We start from the raw sequence: 22,955 nt of genomic DNA on the forward strand, positions 1-22,955 counted from the left end.
TTTATATATGGTGGTTTTATGGAATTGAATTTCTATTTGGTTCTTCTAATTATGTAAAATAATTTGTGAGAAGAATAAAAAAAATATGTTTCAAATTAGTATAAAAAGATTTTTAAAAACCAATGGAGAAAAATAGTAGGATAAGGTTTCAAATTATATTTTATAAAAATCATATCTCACTACATTCAGTATATAAAATTCATTCAACCAATTAAAATATAGAAAATTAATTTGTAAAAATTGATAAGTAAAAAAATTGTCATATAGTTTTTAAAAATATACTAGTTACATCAAAAAACTTAAATAAAATAAATTGTAATTGGTAGATTAAAAGTATTTAATAACTTCTTAATGTCAATAATTTTTCATGAACCCATTTATCTTATAGAATAACTCCCATTAATATGAATCAAGAATCAAGACTTCTGTTAAGGGTTGGTTGAAACAACCAATAAAGAAAAATAAAATAACAGAGATAATATTCAGGTAATAATGATTTTGACCATTACAATGCTGATGTTCAATAATGAATATCAGATTTATAAAACTCATACCTCTCCCTTAAAGGAAAATAAAATAACAGAGATAATATTAATATTCAGCTAATAATGATTTTGACCATTACAATGCTGATGTTCAATAATGAATATCAGATTTATCAAAACTCATACCTCTCCCTGAAACCCTACGCACGGTAACTTTACTTAAGACTAACAAATTTTGATTCTTCTATAAGACATGGATAACCTTTGACTATAATCTTTAGTTACAGATACCCTTCATTTTAATGTTAAATTTCATTACAACTACGTTCTCCACTCGCACTACAGACAGCTCATAAATCGTATGATGCAAACACATTACATGATTACTAAGCTTAAGAAATGCAATGACCAACATTCATGACTAAATGAATGAAATACTACTGCCATGACTCCCAAATCACACTCAAAATTTCACTCAATTTGTCTTCTCTTTAAGATCCTCTAACAGATCATTACACTACTTATTTATCTACTCCATATAGACTTCACCAATTTAGACGCCTAATAAAACTTGTCTTCTGTCTTGCATCAACCAACAGTGCCAAACAACTATAGTTCTTGAACTTTCCCATAGCGAGCATAATGTCAGAGGAGGGCATTCTTAGAATGATCACATCCAAAATGGTGGCCATCATCAGTTATATAGCCTGCAGAGCTTAGACTCTGTCCGGTACTCTTGATAGGTGCGTGCCACAGTTTCTCAGTGCAAAATGATTTGTCAGAAACACCACCGGCTTCTGCCTTGTGCTCCTCAGATTTACGGTAGTGATTGCACCGGTCAAAATCCTCGCTCTCTTCTTCGGTGCAAGGATCAACAAACCTAACATACTGCCAGTAAGTCTCATGAGTCATCTCATCTTTCGGAACATCCACATCAGGTCCATATTTCGCTGTTTCGTGCCTCGAACCATCATAGAGGTTGCCAGTGCATTTCCTGGAGCCCGGACAAAAAACCAGATGGATATGTCCTCGCCCCTGTTTCTTGCAATACATGTTACACATTTCTGCTTCCCCTGTCTCTCCCCATTTGCACTTGTGGTCTTCATTATCAATATCTTCGCCCTCTGAAATGAAACTTGCATTTTTCATATTGCCGTGCACTGTATCGTGCAGACCTAAGTGGTCTATTGGGAGCTGGCAGAAGTTACCACAAGATTGGCATCTGGTGTCACAATAGTGCACAGAATCTTCTTTCTTTGTGTGCACATGCGGACCCTCGTGATCTATTTCGTAGGGAGGAATGGGAATGCAACAGCCTCTGCGCAAGCCATTTTGCTCTGACACAAGTTCATACTCAAAAGATCCCCGTTGTCCCTGAAAAACCCGGGTTTGCTTCACGAGCTCGGTGAAGATTTCACATATTCCCGGCATCTCACACTCATGGGTGCAAGCATGCTCATTTCCGCAAAAATGCTCTGCATTTTGATCCATATCATGGAAATGATCTTTAACCCCACATGTCCTGCTGCACCCATCTATGGTGCATTTGCTCTGACAGTATCTCTCATGGCACTGATGTGTTTCGTGGTTGGATTCAATCGGAGCAACACAGGGATTATTGCAGCTTGGGAGAGAACAATTAGCACTGCAAATGTGTTGAGGAGAATTGCACTTGTGCTGGCCAGGGTGCCCTGGCGCCAGAGAACATCGCTGATTACAGTTTGAAGAGATTTCATATAAGTAACAGCTCTCACCACATGTATGATTTTGCATTTTGCAATTATGATTTCCTTCATGCCCTGCTAAATCCCCACATAAGCTTATGCTGTCTCCTTCTCGAGCACAATAACTGCAATTTTCTGTACACGAATGACTCCCCATACAAGAATGTTGATCACCATGGCCTTTCTCCACCACACACCTCCAGAAGCAAACAGAACATTTGCATCCACAAACAATTAGGCTTTGCTTTACTTTTCCAACAACTACATCAACCTCTAGTTGCAGTCTTTGCACCTCATCATTATCAGAGAAATCCGAGGTGTTTGAACTTATCCACTGCTTAACTCTAGCATGCCTTCTGTCTGCCAGCGCCTCCAGAAAGTTCTCAAATGAAGAATGCCACTCCTCGCCGTCGCTGCCATTCCTCGGGAAAAACATCTCCAGTTTCGACCTGATTTGAGAAAAAACGTCTCTTATAGTAACTGAAGTCTCTGACTCTGTACATGGTGAGAGATACAATCCTGTATCTCTTATGTTCCACGAAGAATCACCGACAATAACAGGAAAATCAAGAACTTCTTCCTGTGTATCGAAGTTATCCAAAACCCTCAATTCTTCATCAGTATGTGTCACAGAAAGGCATCCCCTGTGGACCGCAGACATAAGATTTCTCCTCAGAATATCAACTGTTACGGCAACTCGCTTGCTGTCAATAGAAGTCCAGTCTTTTGCTGCAATTTGGGCTATTATAAGCTTCAGATCCCTCAAGAAGGTGAATCCACTGTCGTAGCATGAATCGATTCTTTCTGCCACTGTTTCTGCTAGCTCACTCAGGCTCTCTCTATAATACTCTGATCTATTATAAGGAGCCATAGCAGCAATCTCGACCTTTCCATCGTACATTTTCAAAATGAAATTCTCTTGTGATTTGCTGCATATCTGGGAAATCTTCTGATGAAATTCTTGCATAAGATCTTCTACATCAGATGTGTCCACATCCTTGATTGCAATGTAAAATAGACCTTTAAATAGCTTCCTGTCCTGCTTCAGAAGATGAATTCCACTCTGGAAGCGGCTGAACGCAGATTCTGTATCCTTGTCCAAGTGAAAGTCCTGTAGTACCAAACGAAGGTTCACAGCAGAAAAATCATTTTTTCATGTTATATATTTCATATAAACTTAGTTACCTTCTCCTTTCGACTTATTGTGCACTCTCTAGGCGGCCAGGATTTAAACAACAAAAAACAAAAGTAAAAAAGTTCGTCCTTAGAGAGAAATGACACCTTTTTGTTGAATATTGTGATGTTGCTAACAGAGGCATTGAGAACAGAGAGCAGCATATCCTCCTGTTCACTTCTCTCAAAACTGCCGAGTCCCTCGAAGTCTAAGAGCACATACAAACAGCTACTTCCCTCGCTGCCATCTCCATCGTCGTCTGTTGTAACGGTCATCCACACTCCATCTGTGCATCTGCCACCTGCGACATCAAGAAGAGACCCTGACAGATGATTCAACAAATATGACTTTCCTGAACTTTGCTTTCCCATGGAAGAAATGACCTTGATCTTGCCCTTCCAACTATTAAGGACCGCATCATAGAACCCAAATCGTATGGAGTAAGCAAGTGATACACTGTCCACGTAGCTAAAATCAGCTGGTATTTGAAGTCCATCCCTATGAGCTACCATTGCATTGTTTTCTGCACGAGCTATTTGGATGGGAACAAGCGAAATAAGCTTCCGAACCCACATTCCCATTTTCACATGTTTCTGCTGCTCCGCTGAAGCTGAAATTGAATAATTCTCTACATTATTCACTTCAAATTGAATCTTCATTCCTGAAAAATCTTTATTTTTTCGGGCCATTAATTGTCTAATTAGAGCTTCTAAATATGTGAAACAACCCTCACCATTGCAGTGAACTGATCTACCGCTTTCCAGTACTAATTTGAAAGTAATGCTTCTCTTAGCATCTGGAAACAACTTAGGTATTACTGCAAACTTGTCAAAAATATCATAGATGTAACCCAAATACGGGCACGACCCAGCAATTTCTATATCATCTCCCGGAGCTCTAATCTGATCCACTTGGTTTAACTGCACAACTTCTCTAGCTAAAGTAGTTTTCAGGACATATGAAAGTATACAACCAGGAGCATCTACAGGGCTATGTAGCAAAAGCTGACTTTGTGACCCAAAGATTGTAACTTTCGCCTCAAGCTGTTCCAAATCAGATATTCTGCATTCTCTTGCATCCAAAGGGATCGTCTTTAAGTAGCTCATGGTATCACCCAGAACATAAATGTCAAGAACTTTTCTAGGAATTGCATGCCCTGTACCCACAGCATCACTATCTTCAGCTTGAAGTTGCAACTGCCTGAAGACGAGGAAGAAATATCCATCAACAGAAACACACGCTCTCAAAGAGTGCTGCTGCGAAGGAAGAGAAATATGCCTTGCCTTCATCATAGTTCTCTCGTGGATTTCAGCAATCCTTGCCCTGTTGGTGTAATCAACCAACAAAAGCTCCATTTTCCCTGGAATTAAATGCATCCATGTAATGATCTTGCTCCCCTTATATGACTCCAGGTTAACCTCAACTCCAGTCCAGTAGATCTTCCGAAATGATTCGTCAAACTTATATATTACAATCTTTGACCTTTCTTTTTCATAGAGAGCCATGGATCTGGTACCTTCATCTACAGCCAGCAAGTCGAATCCTCTCCTAAATGCATGAATAGGACGACCCATGTTAGTCATATTACAACCAATCTTGGGATAACGGTATAGATACAAGGAGGATTCTTTGAGATTGTGAATGAAGAATTTGCTCTCCTGACTTGAGGATGACTACTTTGAATAATCTTTCCTGGTGAGGTTTGACGACTGCTAACTCTACCGATTCCCCGCATGTTGGGATAATTGTACGCCCATAGTTGCTATTAAACTCAGGTATGCCTTTTGTCATTGGAATCAGTTCAGAAACTTTATAAACAATGGTGAACGGATATTCCTCCTCCGTCGACACCTTCACATTCAGCTCCATTTGCCGTGAATTTGCATACCACAAAGGCCTACTGGTCCTGTTCGCTTCTTCAATATATCTGGTCACTAACATGCCACTGTTTACCGTAGACATCTTCTTCTTCAATTCCTGTACAAACTTATCCTCAGCTTCTCTGGATCGCCTCTGCTCTGCCTTCCCCAGGTCCTCGCTTGTCTTGTTAAACACAAGAGCTGACAACTCCTTTATGTTTTCCATGAACTTGCGTTCCTGGTCTTTATAGACTTGACAGCACACGGTTTTGAGTGTGTCGTGAGTTAAGAGGGCCTCTAGATCAAATTGTGATAGCGTATTGCGCGGCAAACTGCGCGTGGCTTGGGTTGTCAAATGCTCTTCCATAAATTTGATGGCAAGAGTCTCGTCAGAACCCAACAAGAAGGCAGTGAAAACTATATTTCTTTCCAGGCAACTCAATTCAACAGGAACCACGTTTTCTACCCAACTACGAATTGCAGAAACAGAAGCAGTCTTATTCACAAGATAAATAATTCCATGTACTTCCTTGATATTATTATGAGATGTGGCTGGAGCAGACAGAAGAAACTTTAACTTTATCTCCTGAGAATGGGAAGTCTTTAACCTCATCAACATGCTGAAGGAACTTCGCTTTTCCCCTTAACTTTCTGTAGCAGGGGCACTGAGAGGAGCACTTGAATTCAACTTCTTGTCCATAATGGATAAAAGGCGTTGTCTGCTTTCCTTGGATCGGGCCTTCAACGGTAATTACGTGAGACTCCCAGTTGCTGCATATAAATTTTATGTCTGATCCCAGCAACAACACCCTCTGATCTCCATTGCAAACGCTACTCTCGCCTGCTAAAATCATTGAAAGTTCTCGATGCAGTTCCTCAAATCTGTTGCCATCGATTTCCGTGTCAGAGCATGATTTCAACTTTTTTGTTTTCTGTAAATTTGTGTGCCCATCACTGTCTTTTGATGTGCTAGCTTGGCCGCCCACGATAAGGAGAACGTGATAACAAAATTCCGGAAGAACTTGGAAAATACATTTTCCAAACTCCTCCGCTTGTTCCAATCTCCTGGCTGACTCTCTCATCTTCAAAGATTCCTTAAAATCTGAGAGGTTTTTGAACTCTTGCGGATGGCAACATTCAAGAAGATTTATGAATTGTTCATTACTCAGTCTAGAGTAATCCACATTAGACGCCGACAACCAGATTTTGAGCGTACTGTCAAATTCAGAAGCTCTTCTCGTTTTTTAGAAGTCGGCGGACTTCTTTTCTCTGTTTTTAGGAAACAACAGTGCTGATACCCTTCACAGAACACCAGCGTGTCATTATAATTGTTGACAGCTACAACATTTGTTGTCGCCCCTGAAGAAGTTTTCTTACTGTTCTCTCCTCCGTCAATTCTGAGACTATATCCAGGAGAGAGCTCCACATCATTCTCGGAGATTTTCACACTGGAGACATGAATCCTTCTGGTGCGCTTAGCTTTTGATCTAGCACTTGTTGCAGAGACAGCCAGAGCTTCAAAAGGATAGCTCCCCTCCACAAAAACATGTACACTATCACAAAGTTCAGCCAGGTACCTTATGAAATAGCAAGATACATCTTTCCTAGAAGCCTGCTTAAAATGTTCGGCTTCATGCCAGTAGAAAACTACGATGCTACATCCTTCTTTAGGAAGAATAACATATAATCCAGGCTTCAATAGTCTTCTTTCCATCTCCGCCAGAACAGTGGCATCCACCAGAGTTTCCTTGCGGAAGATGCGTATAATCATGTTCTTATCTCCATAGAACCCGACTGCAGGTAAGCATAGTTGATTAAGTGAATTGAAATTGATATTAACCCTCGGAGGCTCACCTACGCAGCAAGATGCAGAGGAGGGCACAAGCTTATTACAGAGGCCCAGAACTTCATCTTGTGGAAGCTGAACCTTTTCAACAAAGCTGTAATCCTGTTTGTTGGGGACAATGGGTATAATCCTAAACAGGTTAGGAGAAAACGTTTCTACAACTGTGCTTGCATTCACAGCTTCTACCTCTTTTTGACTATGAAGTGACAAAATGTCCCCAGACGCCACCGTCTCCCCATCTTCGCTATACATCGGCAGAGGTGACTTCTCTTTCATGTTATGGGCAGTGCTAATTCCTGTCATTCCACTAGTAGACTAGAAGGAGACTGCGCAGAGATACAGACAATCCTGGAAAATGATGATGAAAAATACTTAGCAGCAAAACAGAACAGCTAAACCAGAGCCTTCAAGGGAAAAATTTAAAATATGCTGTATTACATTCAAAACAGAGCAGTCCAAAACACTGCTCAATAAATATACATTTATTCTCAAAAAGACATACGATTTGGCAGAATCCAAACTGTAAAACATGAAATACTGCTAAAAAATGAAGTTTGATGCATTATATGCACTGAAGCACGCTGCAGAAATTTAAGGACAGTGCCATATGCAAACTTGAAATGGAAATAGATACTAGAAAATGGCGCTTAGCACTCCTGGTAATTGTTGCTAGCAGACATAGCTCAGTGTAATTGCAAGAAGAAAATGCCAATTTATCCAGGAAGAACCAGAGAGAGAACCCCATCCCCTACTCCTCTGTTTAAAACTAGAAAGAGATCCGATAAACTGGGGAGATTAAACCAATTCTCATGTGAAACAGGTGATGGTAAAGGAGCAGAGTAATAAAAAACAAAAAGACGAATGGAGGGGCTTGAGGACAGTCAACCAATTCAAGCAGTTCTTCACACAATTAACAAATTACATTACTCAGAAAATTGCGTATGGAATTGTTTCCATTCTCAGTTGCGTCCAAATTTTATTAGAATAGTCTACTTACCTTGTAGAAAATAAATCCTCTGCCTGAATCAGAGCAACCTTAGATGACCTGTAAAGTAAGTGAATGTAGATCTGCTGTTAATCTCTCATCTTCCGCGCTCTCCTCAAAATCAGCTTTTTCTTATGATGGTGTCGCGATCATGCGATTTTTCTTATTAGTGTAAAGTAGAGATTGGTGAGGAGAATCCAAGAAGGATGTTCTTATAACTGTAGTTAGATTTGGTGTAAGTAGAGGTGGGAAAGGCCCAAGTTGAGCCGCCATTATCATAACTGCTCTGACAGTTCTTTTTCAATTTACTCTGCTGCGGCGGAGGAGTTTTTAAGCATTTTTTTTTGTAGCCGCCAACCTTACTCTACCTTCTCACCACTACGTCTCTCCCCGTTAGAAGATCAACCCTTACTTTATCCCATTGACAGGTGGAAGGAGGTAGCCTATGATGTGAAAGAGAAAATGTCAAAATCTTAACCAGGTACATAAATTTAGGGTAAGGTTCCATGGGCACCCGCTTGCTTTAAAATAGAGTGGGTGTCGCTGAGTTTTTGAGGAACTTTTAAACAGAAGCGGTCTCATGAAATTTTAATGTGAATCCGCTTTAAACAATTACCTCCTACAAACAAAAAAGTTGGTGGTCCCATGAAAACTGTTTAAATGAAATATTAAATATGAAAATTGTATTTCTTCATAATTTTGGCAAGATGAATTGGTTTTCGGTGGGAAAAATGAAAACAAATTATTGACAAGTGGCAAAATTTTCTCCTACACTAGTGGGGCTAATTCCAACCCCACCCCTTTTTCATCCGCTCAAAATGAAAAAGCCAAAAAGTAAGGGCTCCTATAAATAAGGAAAAGATTCTAATTAAAGCTTTAGCCTCCACCAAAAAAATGCATGGGACCGCCAATTCCCAAAAAATAGAGCCCAAGCCCCCTCGAGGACCTCTCGTTAGAGGAAAGAATAATTAAAGTTCAACTAGATGATATTTTGCTATTTTAAAAATGGGATGAACGAATTTCATAGAAAATGGTACGTCATACAATTTCCAAAATTTACAAAGTACAAGAGATTTTTGTGCCAGAGTTGATTTCTAGGATCTGTACTCTAAAACATAGAAAATCGCGCTTCAAAATAGTGTGTTGTGGCCTCTTAATTGATATTTCATATTTATTTCAAATATGATGTGTCTCTTTTTCAACCTTTTATTAGCTGAACTAATGTTTTTATTTTATCCCAATTTATTTATTTTTCCTAGCATGCATCAGTTGTCTAAAGTTTTTAGATTGAATATTTTTTAGTTCATTTATCACAACAAAAACAGTTTTTTGATTGGTGGAGTTCTATTTTCCTCAACATAATTCATATTTTTCTAATTGAAAAATATAGAAAATATTACAGAGGATAAATATGTAGTTAATGTTTTTTTTTAGACTTCATTTGATATCTTGTACGACTTATCTAATTTTAACTACGTGTCCAAAAGAAACTGGAAAAATTTAAAGCACTTTGTACATTCATTACTCTGTTTTCTTCTCCGTCTAGGAACACACACTAATTTTCTTGAATTTAAGGTGCTCTACCACTAAAATTTCTATTCAATATTGCACTCGTGACCGTTATTAATTGTTGTGAAAAGACTATTAGAAATCTTTGATGAGTGGAGATTGATTGAGTTTTGTACAGAATTTTCTAATAAGATTTGAATTTTCTATTTTTTTGTTGACATGTTCTCATTACAAAATTTTAATGATGATGGACCTATCATCTCTTTGGGGAATGAGAATATATATGTTTAGGTTGTCCTGATTATTATCCGAATTAATGTTATAGGATATCATTGTTTTAAATTTTTGTTTTTATCTTATAATGCACATAATTGTTTTTCAGCTCCAAAAATAACAACAATATTTTATCTGGAAGTTTCTGACAAGTCTCCATTGTGGAATTAGTGGTGAAGCCTTCCCAATCCCCAGAAGTGAGCTACTCAAATTCACAATGCACCCGTCGCCTCTCTAAACTCTGTTCACCTCTTCCCAGCCATCTTCTAGTGTTTTTGCAATTGATATAAAAGCTCTCAATCTATGTTTGAGTGATTCTATAGCAGGGACTGAATAAGTAAAAGTCATGAGACCCTGGTAAGAATAAATTGTTTACGTGGACTCGCCTAATTGCTGTAAAGGTTTTTCTTAACTTTTGTCAGATAGCTTCGACAAAATCTTTACTGATCTCTTACAAACTTCACATTTCTCTCAGTACGATTCTATTCGAAGATGTCACATGTTTGTTACGTGTTGTTCCCTTCTCATGAAATAAATCTTATACCTATTATGCCTACTATTTTGCTTCTTTAATTCTATATTCATTTTATTTTAGCCTCTTTTCTTATGCAGTCCGAATTTCAACTCTCATTGGAAATGAATTTGCATTCACTTTTTCAGATTTTTTTACTCACAAAGTAACCTTAATGGGAAATGCTATTTTACCATTACAGGGTTTTCTAGAATCCACATCAACTTCAAAGAATTATTAGATCCTGCCATGGGCAGGAATACTTATGCATTCATGTCAGTGCTAGTATGACATTAACACTGACCAATCAAATCAAAGAATTTAAAAGATTATATGAAACTTCAAATGTTTATATCTTTTTCCAACTTTTCATTATTTTATAAGTCACATTTTTCATTCATTCTATTGGTCCATACTGTTTTTTGTGGGGAAGAAAGTTAATTTTCTTCAATAAAAATACAAATATTTTCTAACAACTTCATCATACATTAATGAATGTATTAATTACAACTTTATCTTATCCACATTTGTGACAAGTTGACAAGATTTTTTTTTTCAATCATTTTATCTTCCACCTCACACATGTCTAATCAATATTAATTATCATAATCTATTTTTCTTACCAAGTCCAAATATAGAGTTAAATATTTTTAATTTCTTATTTTGAATATATATATTATTAGTTTTACATTGATGTTTATTTTTGACTATTTGATATGACTTGTTCCTAAAACTTCATGTAATGCATAAGTTCAAATTATACTTCACTATAACTATAACTATAACTATAACTATAACTATAACTATAACTATAACTATAACTATAACTATATCTATATCTATATCTATATATATATATATAATAAAAGAAGATTTATTAAGGCTGATGCAGATTCAAGAAAGTAAAAGTGTTGTTTGGATGGAGGGCCCCTTAGGTTGGACTGCTTGGGTGGTCAAGTACTATGATGTTCTTAGTTAGATAGTCCTTCTTCTCTTTTTATTATGTTGTGCAACTGATGTTGTTCTTCTTTAGTGAGGCTTGGCCTCCTTGTTGATTTTCGTGGTGGTACTTTGGTTGCTTTGTATTTTCTGATTCTCTTATATCTAATAGATAAAATATTGTATTTTAAATATGTCTTTTTAATATAATTTCAATATGTTATATCTTTGTATTTGAATTTTTAATTTTTTTAAAACTTCACTTTTTAAATAAAAGTAGTTAAATTATTACTATTATTTTACTTTTATAAAAATAAATTAAACAATATTATTTTTTAATTATATTTTATAATAGTATTTGTAATATGTATAATTGATAAGTGTTACAATTTATAAATTATATCATTTATTATTAATAATACTTTTGTTTAAACAATTTATCATTTAGTTTAAATATATTTTAAACTTATATATATATATATATATATATATAAAATTAATAATTATATTTTATATCAAAAATACATACTAAAGGAAATAACCACAAAAAAGAAATAATTCAACTCTAAAAGATATATAAATTATTATTAAGTTTTTATAAACTATGTATTCAAATTAAATAGTTATATTCTATTTCTTATGTATTATATCTATTTATTATTTACAAATGTCCATATTAAATTATATAGATATTATTTCATAATTAAAAATTACTTAATTTTATGAAAATTTTGGAAATACAAAACATTAAATAGTAAACCTTCTCTAATTGTGTAAAATTAAACAATTAGTTTTACTTATAAAATATTTTTATATTTCAATACATTTCATTTTTTCTTATAGAAATGTGAGTTTTAATATAAAAATTAAATTCTTCTGTTGCCATGATCAATAAACTTAACTTCTTCTGTAAAATTTCTGGAGCTAGATTATCTCATGCCAAATCTATTTGTCTTGGTTGGAATGATCAACCTCCTAATTGGTTTAGTAAATTTGATTTCCAATGGGGTGGTCCCTCTAAAATTGTTAGATACTTGGGTATCCCTTTCTCTGTTGATCCCTCTTTAAAAGAGATGTGGGGTTGGGTCAAGGATAAGATCCATAATAAGCTGAACAAGTGGCACAATAGGTCTCTATCTCTTTCTGGAAGAATCCAAGTTTGCCAAAAGATTCTGTCTTCTTACAATATATATTATGCCTTTGCTTGGATGTTTAATGACTACCAAGTTTTGGAAATCTAGAAAGCTATTAGAAATTATCTTTAGTCTAATGGGAAGGGAATAAAAAGTTGCATTCTGTCAATTGGAATTGGTGTCATGTTGATAAGCTCCTTGGGGGCCTTGGGTTGAAAGATCTAAGACTCTGTGGTCTTTCTTTAGCCTCCAAATGGATCTTTCATGCCTTAGAGGGAGATGATCCTTGGAAAGTTTTGATTCGTAATAATATTGAGAGGGGATATCCTAAAAATGCTAAATTTTGGAAAAATCTTCCTCTCATTGATCTCATTTGTGGTGAATTTCCTGTTATAGTTCAAGGCTTGGTAGTTTTTAAATCCATCTGGAAAGCCTGGAACCATGTTAAGAAATTCATCACTAACAAAGACTTCTATGATAATAAAACCCTCCATGGTGAAAGATCCATTTGGTGGAACCTTAAGCTTGGTAATAAACCCCTTGCTCTTACCCAAGGGTGCTCGGCTAAGTATTGGGCTAACCTTGGAATCAAGCAATTCATTGATATCTTTGAAATGGACGAACTTATCCCTTGGGATGTTTTAAAGAATAAATTTAAACTTCCTGAATCTCATAAAAAGACTTATAGTATGATTGTTAAAGGTAGTAATGATATCCCTACCCTATGTCATGTGGACTTTAATAGTTATTTGAAGATAAAATGGCCTGATGGTATCATCATCTCCAAACTTAAAGGGAATAATATTTATTCTATTTTAAATTATAATGTTGACATAATCAATCATATTAACAATATTTGGATTACCGATTTGGATATTTCTTCTTGGATGAAGGTTTTTGATTATCTTTGGAAAAGTTCTATTGATCCTAAAATTAAAAGTTTTAAATGGTTACTTATTCTTAATAAGTTGCCTATTAGGAACTCCTTCTCTGATATTAACTATTGCAGCATTTGTAGAACCCCAGAAACGGGAAAGCATATTTTCTTTGAGTGCACTTTTGCCAAAGAGGTTTGGTTAATTGTAATGCCCCGCCAAGGGATCCAAAGAATTTTGCTAAGTTTGTCAAACAATTATTTATTTATTTTTTTTATTTTTTTAAACATGAAAGATAAAACCATTCATAACATTTGCAGAAGCAATAGCAACGATTCAAATGAAAATAAACATAACATATATACATAACAGGCTACATTCTTTAAAGATCCCTTAACATTGTATCACGTCTAAATTAACTAACATACATAAATCAATCTAGTACAACATCCACATGAATAATAATGATAAGTCCAATGTTCCTACATTACATTACCAAATGCTCAATCATCCACTGTACATGTCACAGAGTATGAAGGCTTAAAAGAATATACATATGTGAAATAAGGTACATCATCCTATTCCAATCCATGATACATTAAAGTAGAGATAATCACATGATACATCATCATAAAAGACATATACATCCATCATAAAGATCAAACAAAATAAACTAAGTGTACGGTTCCTCCCAACCGTTAATAGCATCATTAGACCATCGTGGATCCTAGCCATCCCTTCGTGTGTAACATCCCAAAGCACCGAAGAGATCATCGGCTATAACATAGTAGGAATGTCACTCCTAAAACATCCTACTAACATGCAAAGTAAAGCATAGGATACCATCGTCTAACATATGCAAATCATCAATATAAGAACATACCAGTAAATACATCCATCATAAGGTATATCATCTATCATAATGCTCCAAGAACATAATGAAGATAAATACCAACCAAGAATGCTCCAGCCACGGTGTCTCCGACGGATCTCAAATGATAAGAGTGGAAAAATTACTACCACCCGATCGCGTGGAACCTAAGTGGTCCACTCCCACCGTGCTGAGGAGATAGTCTCAAGTCCCAAACAGGCTAACAAAATCACATAGCACAAATCTCTAAAGTCCAGGAATCCTAAAAGTATACTAACTCAAAAGTTTCAATCACAAAACAAACATCTACTTCCCAGAGGCACAACAATGACATGTAGGAAACCTACTCTGCAAGCGAAAAAGTGTCATCGCATTTATCTCGTACAAGTTACCCTATCAGTTAGCTAAACTCCACGGGTCCATACAGATCTCATGCGGCCACTAGTATCCTCTCATACTGATGAGGCATACTATGGAATGCAAGGTCGCAACTATGCGTTCTCACTACTCCCATCCTAGCCTATACAAGTGCTCAAGGCATGGGCGAGAACATCAAAACAATTATCTTTTTAGGTTCATTTAATCCCCATTTAGTGTGTAAATGTTATCACTTATTAACCAAACTTACAATGAGTTACCCTGGCAGCCACTTAGGGCCCCAACCCCCATTGCAAGCCACTTCCCGACACTACAAGTAGATTACCTACCCTAATGCTCATGGAATCATAAATCACCACAGTCCTGTACAAGCGATTGTAAAGAAAATCCATAAAAAAAATCATCAAATATCCATGATAAAAGTATCAAATATCCATAATAAGAATCATCAAATCTCCAAGATAAGAATCATCAAATCTCCATGAGCATCCAAAAAGCATCCATAGAAAATCATGATCACAACAGTTCTCTATTGGCAACTAAAGGCATCACTATTAATCATAAATATCCATTGATTCTCAATAACCAAAATATATCATCACAATCCATTGGTTCTCAATAAGCAACCAATAATATCTTAAAATCATACTGATCGAAGACTCCAAAATGGTTGAGTCAAACATGTCACAATATGACATCATCAAAAAATAAATCAACACTTTAGTCCCATCATGGCAACTACAAAGCAATCCAAGGATAACTGATCGATGACTCAAAAATGATTATCTCAAGTGTCTCATACACATACATCTCAGCTTCACACATGAAGACTGATGAACAATAACAAACATTTCATAGAGCATATGATCACATAACCATGGTTGGGTTTATAAAGATCGAGACCAAATAAGATCAACATGCCATCACATCTCATAACCCCTGAGCCTCTGGTCACAACCTAGGACTGGTCAACGCTAGTCAACTCAAAATCCAAAACAAGAAGCATATAGAATACACGATGCAAACACATGTTTTGATTTTGCTATCTTACATAGTTGAATCAGTGTAGAGGTTTCCAGTTTTATGTTTGCAAGTATATTTTCAAGTGTCTTAAGTTTCATCATTTGACCTACAAGTCAACCCATTTGTTCCGCGATAGCATTATCCTTCCATTATTAAGAATTACATTCTAAGAATAACTTAAGGATAAGTATTTACTTATTGGCCTTTAATTAAATTGTTCTCTTTATTTAACTATGATCCACATTCTAATTAATTAACCTTTTAACTTTTCTAAGATCATTATTCGTTATATTATAAGAGGACCAATTATCATTCTTCGAATAAGAGATTATAACTTTATTAGAATGATCAATTAATATCGGTTCACAATCTTTGACCTTTAATCGTTCTTATAATTATATATTACTAAGTCTTCACCATTAAAATATCTAAAGTCGTTATTCAAGTCATCGGAATAAGACCTATCAACTTGATATTAATATTTCTACAATCTCATTAAAAGAATTATATCAATTAAATCTCTATTACATAACTTAATTATTAACTAAATCCTAATAACTCTAGTTAATTGATTTAATTAATAATTTCACAACCAAACCATCAACCCAATGAATATTAGTTGACTAATAACTAAAGGTCAGCCACACATAAATATTCAAGTTCATAGTTCAATAATAATAATAGCTTGCTAATATTTAATGACAAGCTATATTGGGAATCTTATTAATAGATCACATTCATCATTCTGCAACAATGTTCTCATTTATATTTTAATAATAACAAGTTATAATAAATCCTCAATACCAAGTATTATTATCTCAAATAAGTTTTTCCTATGTACATTGATTCAGTTAACTAATAATCCCCCAAATTATTAACCAATTCAATTTGATTAATATCTTTTACAGTACCTCAATCATTAACTAATCTCTTTTAGAGTAACACTGTTCGTATTAGTTGATAACTATTTAAACTATTTATACTATTATTTATTAATAGTTTGTTAGACCCAACAAACATTAATAAATAATAAACTTATCACAACTATAAATAATCAATCTAGAGAACTTTACATAGAACTTCATTAGCTAACTCTTAATACCATTAAGGTATTCAAATGTATTAACTAATAACATAATAATTCAATCTTAATCCAATATCATTTAGAGTTTCTAAGTCTAAATCAACATAATATAAATTATCATCTTACAATTATTTAATCAATATTAAAATCAACCATTAGAGTCCATTTTCTAATTGTTCTAATAATATTTTGTCTATAATAAAGTTGTTTGAAAAAGATCCCTATCACAAACCAATAAGACTCATTGTAGATTTTAACATGAATAATTTTTAAATTCTTAGCATTATCATCTTCATTAAACAATTCTAAAATTGTTTAATAGTATTCAATATACATTATAAAAAGTTTACTATATAAACTATATTAAAATCTCTTTTCTTTTAATCCATTTACTTAGATTGACTAATAATTAATTACACTTCTTATTAACTAATTTTATTTAAATTAAATTTAATTAGATTAGATAATAGACCATATAAAACTAATGCATATTAATAAGATTCTAACAAGGGAAGATTGCAATAATATCTTTTATTCATTAAATAATCTCCACTAGATTATCTCTAATCAGATTTGTTGATAACTATTTAAACCATTATTTATTAATAGTTTGTTAAACCCAACAAACATTAATAAATAATAAACCCATCAAACTATATTTTCATAAGTCCCATTAGTTATTATTTAACTAACCTTTAAGGCATATCAATAATTCAAATCGTAGCTATGTTATAATAATGTTATAATGTAACTATGACTCCTTGTCAATATAATAATTCTTATTTAAATCTAAATCCAATATCATTGAAATTTGAGTCTCTTAATAATCATCATTAAACACTTTTATAAATTACCACCTCTTAACTATATATATTAAATAGTATTTAATATTGAAAGTCATTTATTCTCTATTAATTCAATATCTCTATCCATCAACTCCATCCACAACTTTCCATTAAAAATCTCGATTAATTCATTTAGAACATTCTTATTAGTCTTTAGACTAATTAAATAATTATTAAATTCTGATTATATTACTTTGATATATTATTTTTGTGAAGTTTCAGCATAAAGAACTCTTGGTTATGGAAGATGAAGAGACATCCGTTTTTGAATAAAACAGTCTCAGTACGGTTGCCATATCTCCCTAATGAACCGTTGGGCCGGGCTGAAATTTAAATATGTTGGAGAGGGCCAAGTTGTGCCAATTCTGACCGAAGTGATCGAATAAATTCGATCTTGATAAAAAGTTATGAATGACTGAATTCGGGTCTATCCAAAGGGCAGCGACATGATAATTTGTGATGAATTAAGAATTTTCTGTTAAAATAATTGTTCTCTAAATTTAACCATAAAAGGGTTTGTTCATATGCATCTAAAAATATAATTGATAGAAAGATTACATCTAATCGTTCGAATTTTCACCATAAAATTTCTATTTTAATTCCAAATCTTCTCTTTCTAATTTAATATAAATTCAAACCCAAACCCGATTAAGATCTAATTTCTTTCTCATTTGGAACTAGGATTTTTCTATTGTTTTCTTCTCATCTAAATAAAATATCTAGATTCCAATTTCAAATAGTAGATTCAATCACAGAGAGTATTCAGACACATTAAACAGATATGATGAAGATAGGAAGAGAAAGAGTGCAAAGGAAATATGAGAATATCACGAGTGCACCTGGACACTGATGCTAATTTGCCATGCTTCAGAAGTCCATAGAAAATTCTTTCCTTCTCCATCATTCGCAATTCTTCCAAGAATCCAAGCTGATTGAATCCTCTAAGTGATTAGAGGTGCTAGAAGGAGCGTAGAAGCAAGTAGAAAATATATGAGCATATGAATCTTCTCCCATTCATGTAAGCTTTGAAACTTCTATCTTAGCTTGTAGCTCGTGGCTTCCACTAATCTTGTAGCTTCCCTCCCCTTGTATCTTCCATTAAGCTTTTATGAATGCTTGAATATCAAGAGCTCTCAAGAAACTTTTGGAATGCTTCTTGAAACCGCTGAAAGGTGTCACCAGCTAAGCATGGGTCTTTTCCAATTCTTTTTGATGAGTCATAGAATTGTAGACACCTTGTGCTTAATTGATGCACTAACCCTCATGTTGTTGACACATGTTAATTCCCACGCAAGCTTATAACTCCAATTTACTTTACTCTTTCCAATTTAATTTATTTATTAAGTCTCATGCACTAACTTTAATATCTCCTCTTTTCAATCTTAATATATTTATATTTTAATCATATGAGATTTAGAATCTTTTAATAATTTAAAATATATTTTTCACTTTTAAATTTCATTTTTCAAAACTGTATTGCTAAAATATTTATTAGCTTTAATAATAATATTATTTAGTCATTTATTAAAAATGAGCTCCAAATATATTATTATTAAAATAAATATTGTCACATTCCAAATTTAATATTATAAATTTTATTTTTCAATTTAATTATTTTATTTAATTAATTAAATAAAATAAATATTAAAATATCATATCAATTTTCTATTTAATTAAACCATTAATTAAATATTTTAATTAGGCTTAATTAATAGAAAATACTCCAAAGACTCACAAAGGTAAAAATACGAAAAATCCATCATAGCCAAAATACATACAAATCAAACCAAGGGGTTTATATCACGAATTATGTCATTCGACATATTCGGAGGGTACTCAACTCAGATACTTGTCCTAATTTTTCAGTTAGAACAAATGGCTTAAAGGGTTGGGATTTGGATTTGAGAATTTATCTCCCCTGTCTTATCATTGAGATAATGTGATAGGGTATGCTCATCCTAACAATTCAGGGAAGTCGATACCCGGTACTTGCAACCTGCATAAAAACCATGCATGTACAAGCACAATATATACTAAACTAAACAGGCAATGGCAGGAAGTGGTGCATCGTGTAGATCCCGACTAGCAGGTGACTACGACTCCCTTCCTTAACCACATTAGACACGCCATACAAAAGCAAACACACAAAGCAAACACGCACACCATACACATGCCAGTATGGGGTAAGTATCCATAAGAAAACACATATGATAATAAATCATCTTATTAATCATCATTAATAAATGAAAGCAATGTAATAATCATCATCAATAATTGTGAATACTAAAATTAATCATCATACATACATAAAATGTAGAGTCTAAGTAATCTCATCACATATCAACTGAATCCATAGCACAATATTTGATAATCTCAAAAGAATGCTGCTAGTCAATAACATAAAACTAGCTCTAAAAGAGTTCAGCAATGATAACAAAATGCGAACCAGGGGCAGGCACTACATCCACCCCCCCTGAGATTAGGCTTACTCCTGGAAGCCTACAAGAATGAAAAGCTAAGATACTCACTATGTGGGTCTCATTGAACCCTTTTCCTCTGTAGGGAGGCATGATTCCACTGAAGATATTACAACACCCTTAGAGTAATATGATTCTGGTTTAATAGTAAATCGAAAACTACATTGATCCAATATCATTCCTTTAACAACTACTGAAATATATCCCTTAATACATTCTAAACAAGTGCAACTTAATACTTGCAAAGATAAACAAAGGTATACTACCTTGAAACTTAGATAAAAGATACATGTTTTGCAACTAGAATAAGTTTTAATTTTCAGTTTTGCCTTCGTTTAAGTTTTTAGTAGAATTTTCAATTTTGAAAGCTAAGTGTTGAAGTATGAAAAATATGCAAGTAACAGTTTTAAGTTCTGTTTTAGTTCACCTAATTTTCAAGTTTTCAGTTTGAAAGAGATACACATGATAGTTCAAAGTTTTTGTTTTGATCAACTAGTTAACAACTAGTGACATCCAATATACCCAGAGCTCCCAATGTTGAAACTTGGCTCTGATACCAAATGTAATGCCCCGCCAAGGGATCCAAATTTTTTTGCTAAGTTTGTCAAACAATTTTTTTTATTTTTAATTTTTAAAACATGAAAGATAAAACCATTCATAACATTTACGGAAGCAATAGCAACGATTCAAATGAAAATAAACATAACATATATACATAATAGGCTACATTCTTTAAAAATTCCTTAACGTTGTATCACATCTAAATTAACTAACATACATGAATCCATCTAGTACAACATCCACATGAATAATAATGATAAGTCCAATGTTCCTACATTACATTACCAAATGCTCAATCATCCACTGTACATGTCACAGGGTATGAAGGCTTAAAAGAATATACATATGTGAAATAAGGTACATCATCCTATTCCAATTCATGATACATCAAAGTAGACATAATCACATGATACATCATTATAAAAGACATATACATCCATCATAAAGATCAAACAAAATAAACTAAGTGCACGGTTCCTCCCAACCGTTAATAGCATCATTAGACCATCGTGGATCCTAGCCATCCCTCTGTGCGTAACATCCCAAAGCACCAAAGAGATCATCGGCTATAACATAGTAGGAATGTCACTCCTAAAACATCCTACTAACATGCAAAGTAAAGCATAGGATACCATCGTCTAACATATGCAAATCATCAATATAAGAACATACCAGTAAATACATCCATCATAATGTATATCATCTATCATAATGCTCCAAGAACATAATGAAGATAAATACCAACCAAGAATGCTCCAGCCACGGTGTCTCCGACGGATCTCAAATGATAAGAGTGGAAAAATTACTACCACCCGACTGCGTGGAACCTAAGTGGTCCACTCCCATCGTGTTGAGGAGATAGTCTCAAGTCCCAAACAAGCTAACAAAATCACATAGCACAAATCTCTAAAGTCCAGGAATCCTAAAAGTATACTAACTCAAAGGTTTCAATCACAAAACAGACATCTACTTCCCAGAGGCACAACAATGACATGTAGGAAACTTACTCTACAAGCGAAAAAGTGTCATCGCATTTATCTCGTACAAGTTACCCTGGCAGTTAGCTAAACTCCATGGGTCCATACAGATCTCATGCGCCTATTAGTATCCTCTCATACTGATGAGGCATACTATGGAATGCAAGGTCACAACCATGCGTTCTCACTACTCCCATCCTAGCCTATACAAGTGCTCAAGGCATGGGCGAGAACATAAAAATAATTATCTTTTTAGGTTCATTTAATCCCCATTTAGTGTGTAAATGTTATCACTTATTAACCAAACTTACAATGAGTTACCCTAGCAGCCACTTAGGGCAAAGGCCCCCATTGCAAGCCACTTTCTGACACTACAAGTAGATTACCTACCCTAATGCTCATAGAATCATAAATCACCATAGTCCTGTACAAGCGACTGTAAAGAAAATTCATAAAAAAAATTATCAAATATCCATGATAAAAGCATCAAATATCCATAATAAGAATCATCAAATCTCTATGAGCATCCGAAAAGCATCCATAGAAAATTATGATCACAACAGTTCTCTATTGGCAACTGAAGGCATCACTGTTAATCATAAATATCAATTGGTTCTCAATAACCAAAATATATCCTCACAATCCATTGATTCTCAATAAGCAACCAATAATATATTAAAATCATACTGATCGAAGACTCCAAAATGGTTGAGTCAAACATGTCACAATATGACATCATCAAAAAATAAATCAACACTTTAGTCCCATCATGGCGACTACAAAGCAATCCAAGGATAACTGATCGATGACTCAAAAATGATTAGCTCAAGTGTCTCATACACATACATCTCAGCTTCACACATGATATTGGCCTTTAATTAAATTGTTCTCTTTATTTAACTATGATCCAGATTCTAATTAATTAACCTTTCAACTTTTCTAAGATCATTATTCGTTATATTATAAGAGGACCAATTATCATTCTTCGAATAAGAGATTATAACTTTATTAGAATGATCAATTAATATCGGTTCACAATCCTTGACCTTTAATTGTTCTAATAATTATATATTACTAAGTCTTCACCATTAAAATATCTAAAGTCGTTATTCAAGTCATCGAAATAAAACCTATCAACTTGATATTAATATTTCTACAATCTCATTAAAAGAATTATATCAATTAAATCTCTATTACATAACTTAATTATTAACTAAATCCTATTAACTCTAGTTAATTGATTTAATTAATAATTTCACAACCAAACCATCAACCCAATGAATATTAGTTGACTAATAACTAAAGGTCAGCCACACACAAATATTCAGGTTCATAGTTCAATAATAATAATAGTTTGCTAATATTTAATGACAAGCTATATTGGGAATCTTATTAATAGATCACATTCATCATTCTGCAACAATGT

General features: G+C 34.0%; 2 protein-coding genes across 2 annotated transcripts; both read right to left on the bottom strand.

The window, feature by feature from the left end:
* Positions 1–452: 452 nt before the first annotated feature.
* On the bottom strand, positions 453–4,966 carry LOC149546095 (uncharacterized). Its single transcript, XM_089791002.1, has 2 exons — positions 3,491–4,966; positions 453–3,320 (listed from the first exon to the last, which is right to left on the bottom strand). Exons 1-2 carry the CDS (start codon positions 4,964–4,966, stop codon positions 1,131–1,133), a joined length of 3,666 nt encoding a protein of 1,221 aa, XP_089647128.1. The 3' UTR covers positions 453–1,130.
* Positions 4,967–6,395: 1,429 nt separating this feature from the next.
* LOC149546096 (uncharacterized) lies at positions 6,396–8,435 on the bottom strand. The gene is made up of 2 exons (XM_089791003.1): positions 8,086–8,435; positions 6,396–7,436 (listed from the first exon to the last, which is right to left on the bottom strand). The coding sequence occupies exon 2, from the start codon at positions 7,389–7,391 to the stop codon at positions 6,408–6,410; it is 984 nt and encodes a 327-aa protein (XP_089647129.1). The 5' UTR covers positions 7,392–7,436; positions 8,086–8,435; the 3' UTR covers positions 6,396–6,407.
* Positions 8,436–22,955: the final 14,520 nt, after the last annotated feature.

Source organism: Cupressus sempervirens, chromosome 7 (assembly GCF_028749045.1).
Source record: "Cupressus sempervirens isolate cs-2001-9-10 chromosome 7, ASM2874904v1, whole genome shotgun sequence".
Classification (NCBI taxonomy): Eukaryota; Viridiplantae; Streptophyta; class Pinopsida; order Cupressales; family Cupressaceae; genus Cupressus; species Cupressus sempervirens.

Excerpts from the sequence above, each read along its gene's own strand:
- LOC149546095 (XM_089791002.1), bottom strand. The coding sequence starts at position 4,966 with ATGACTAACATGGGTCGTCCTATTCATGCATTTAGGAGAGGATTCGAC. Across the intron at positions 3,321-3,490 it reads TCACAATATTCAACAAAAAG|GACTTTCACTTGGACAAGGA; the intron begins GTGTCATTTCTC and ends TTGGTACTACAG.
- LOC149546096 (XM_089791003.1), bottom strand. The coding sequence starts at position 7,391 with ATGACAGGAATTAGCACTGCCCATAACATGAAAGAGAAGTCACCTCTG.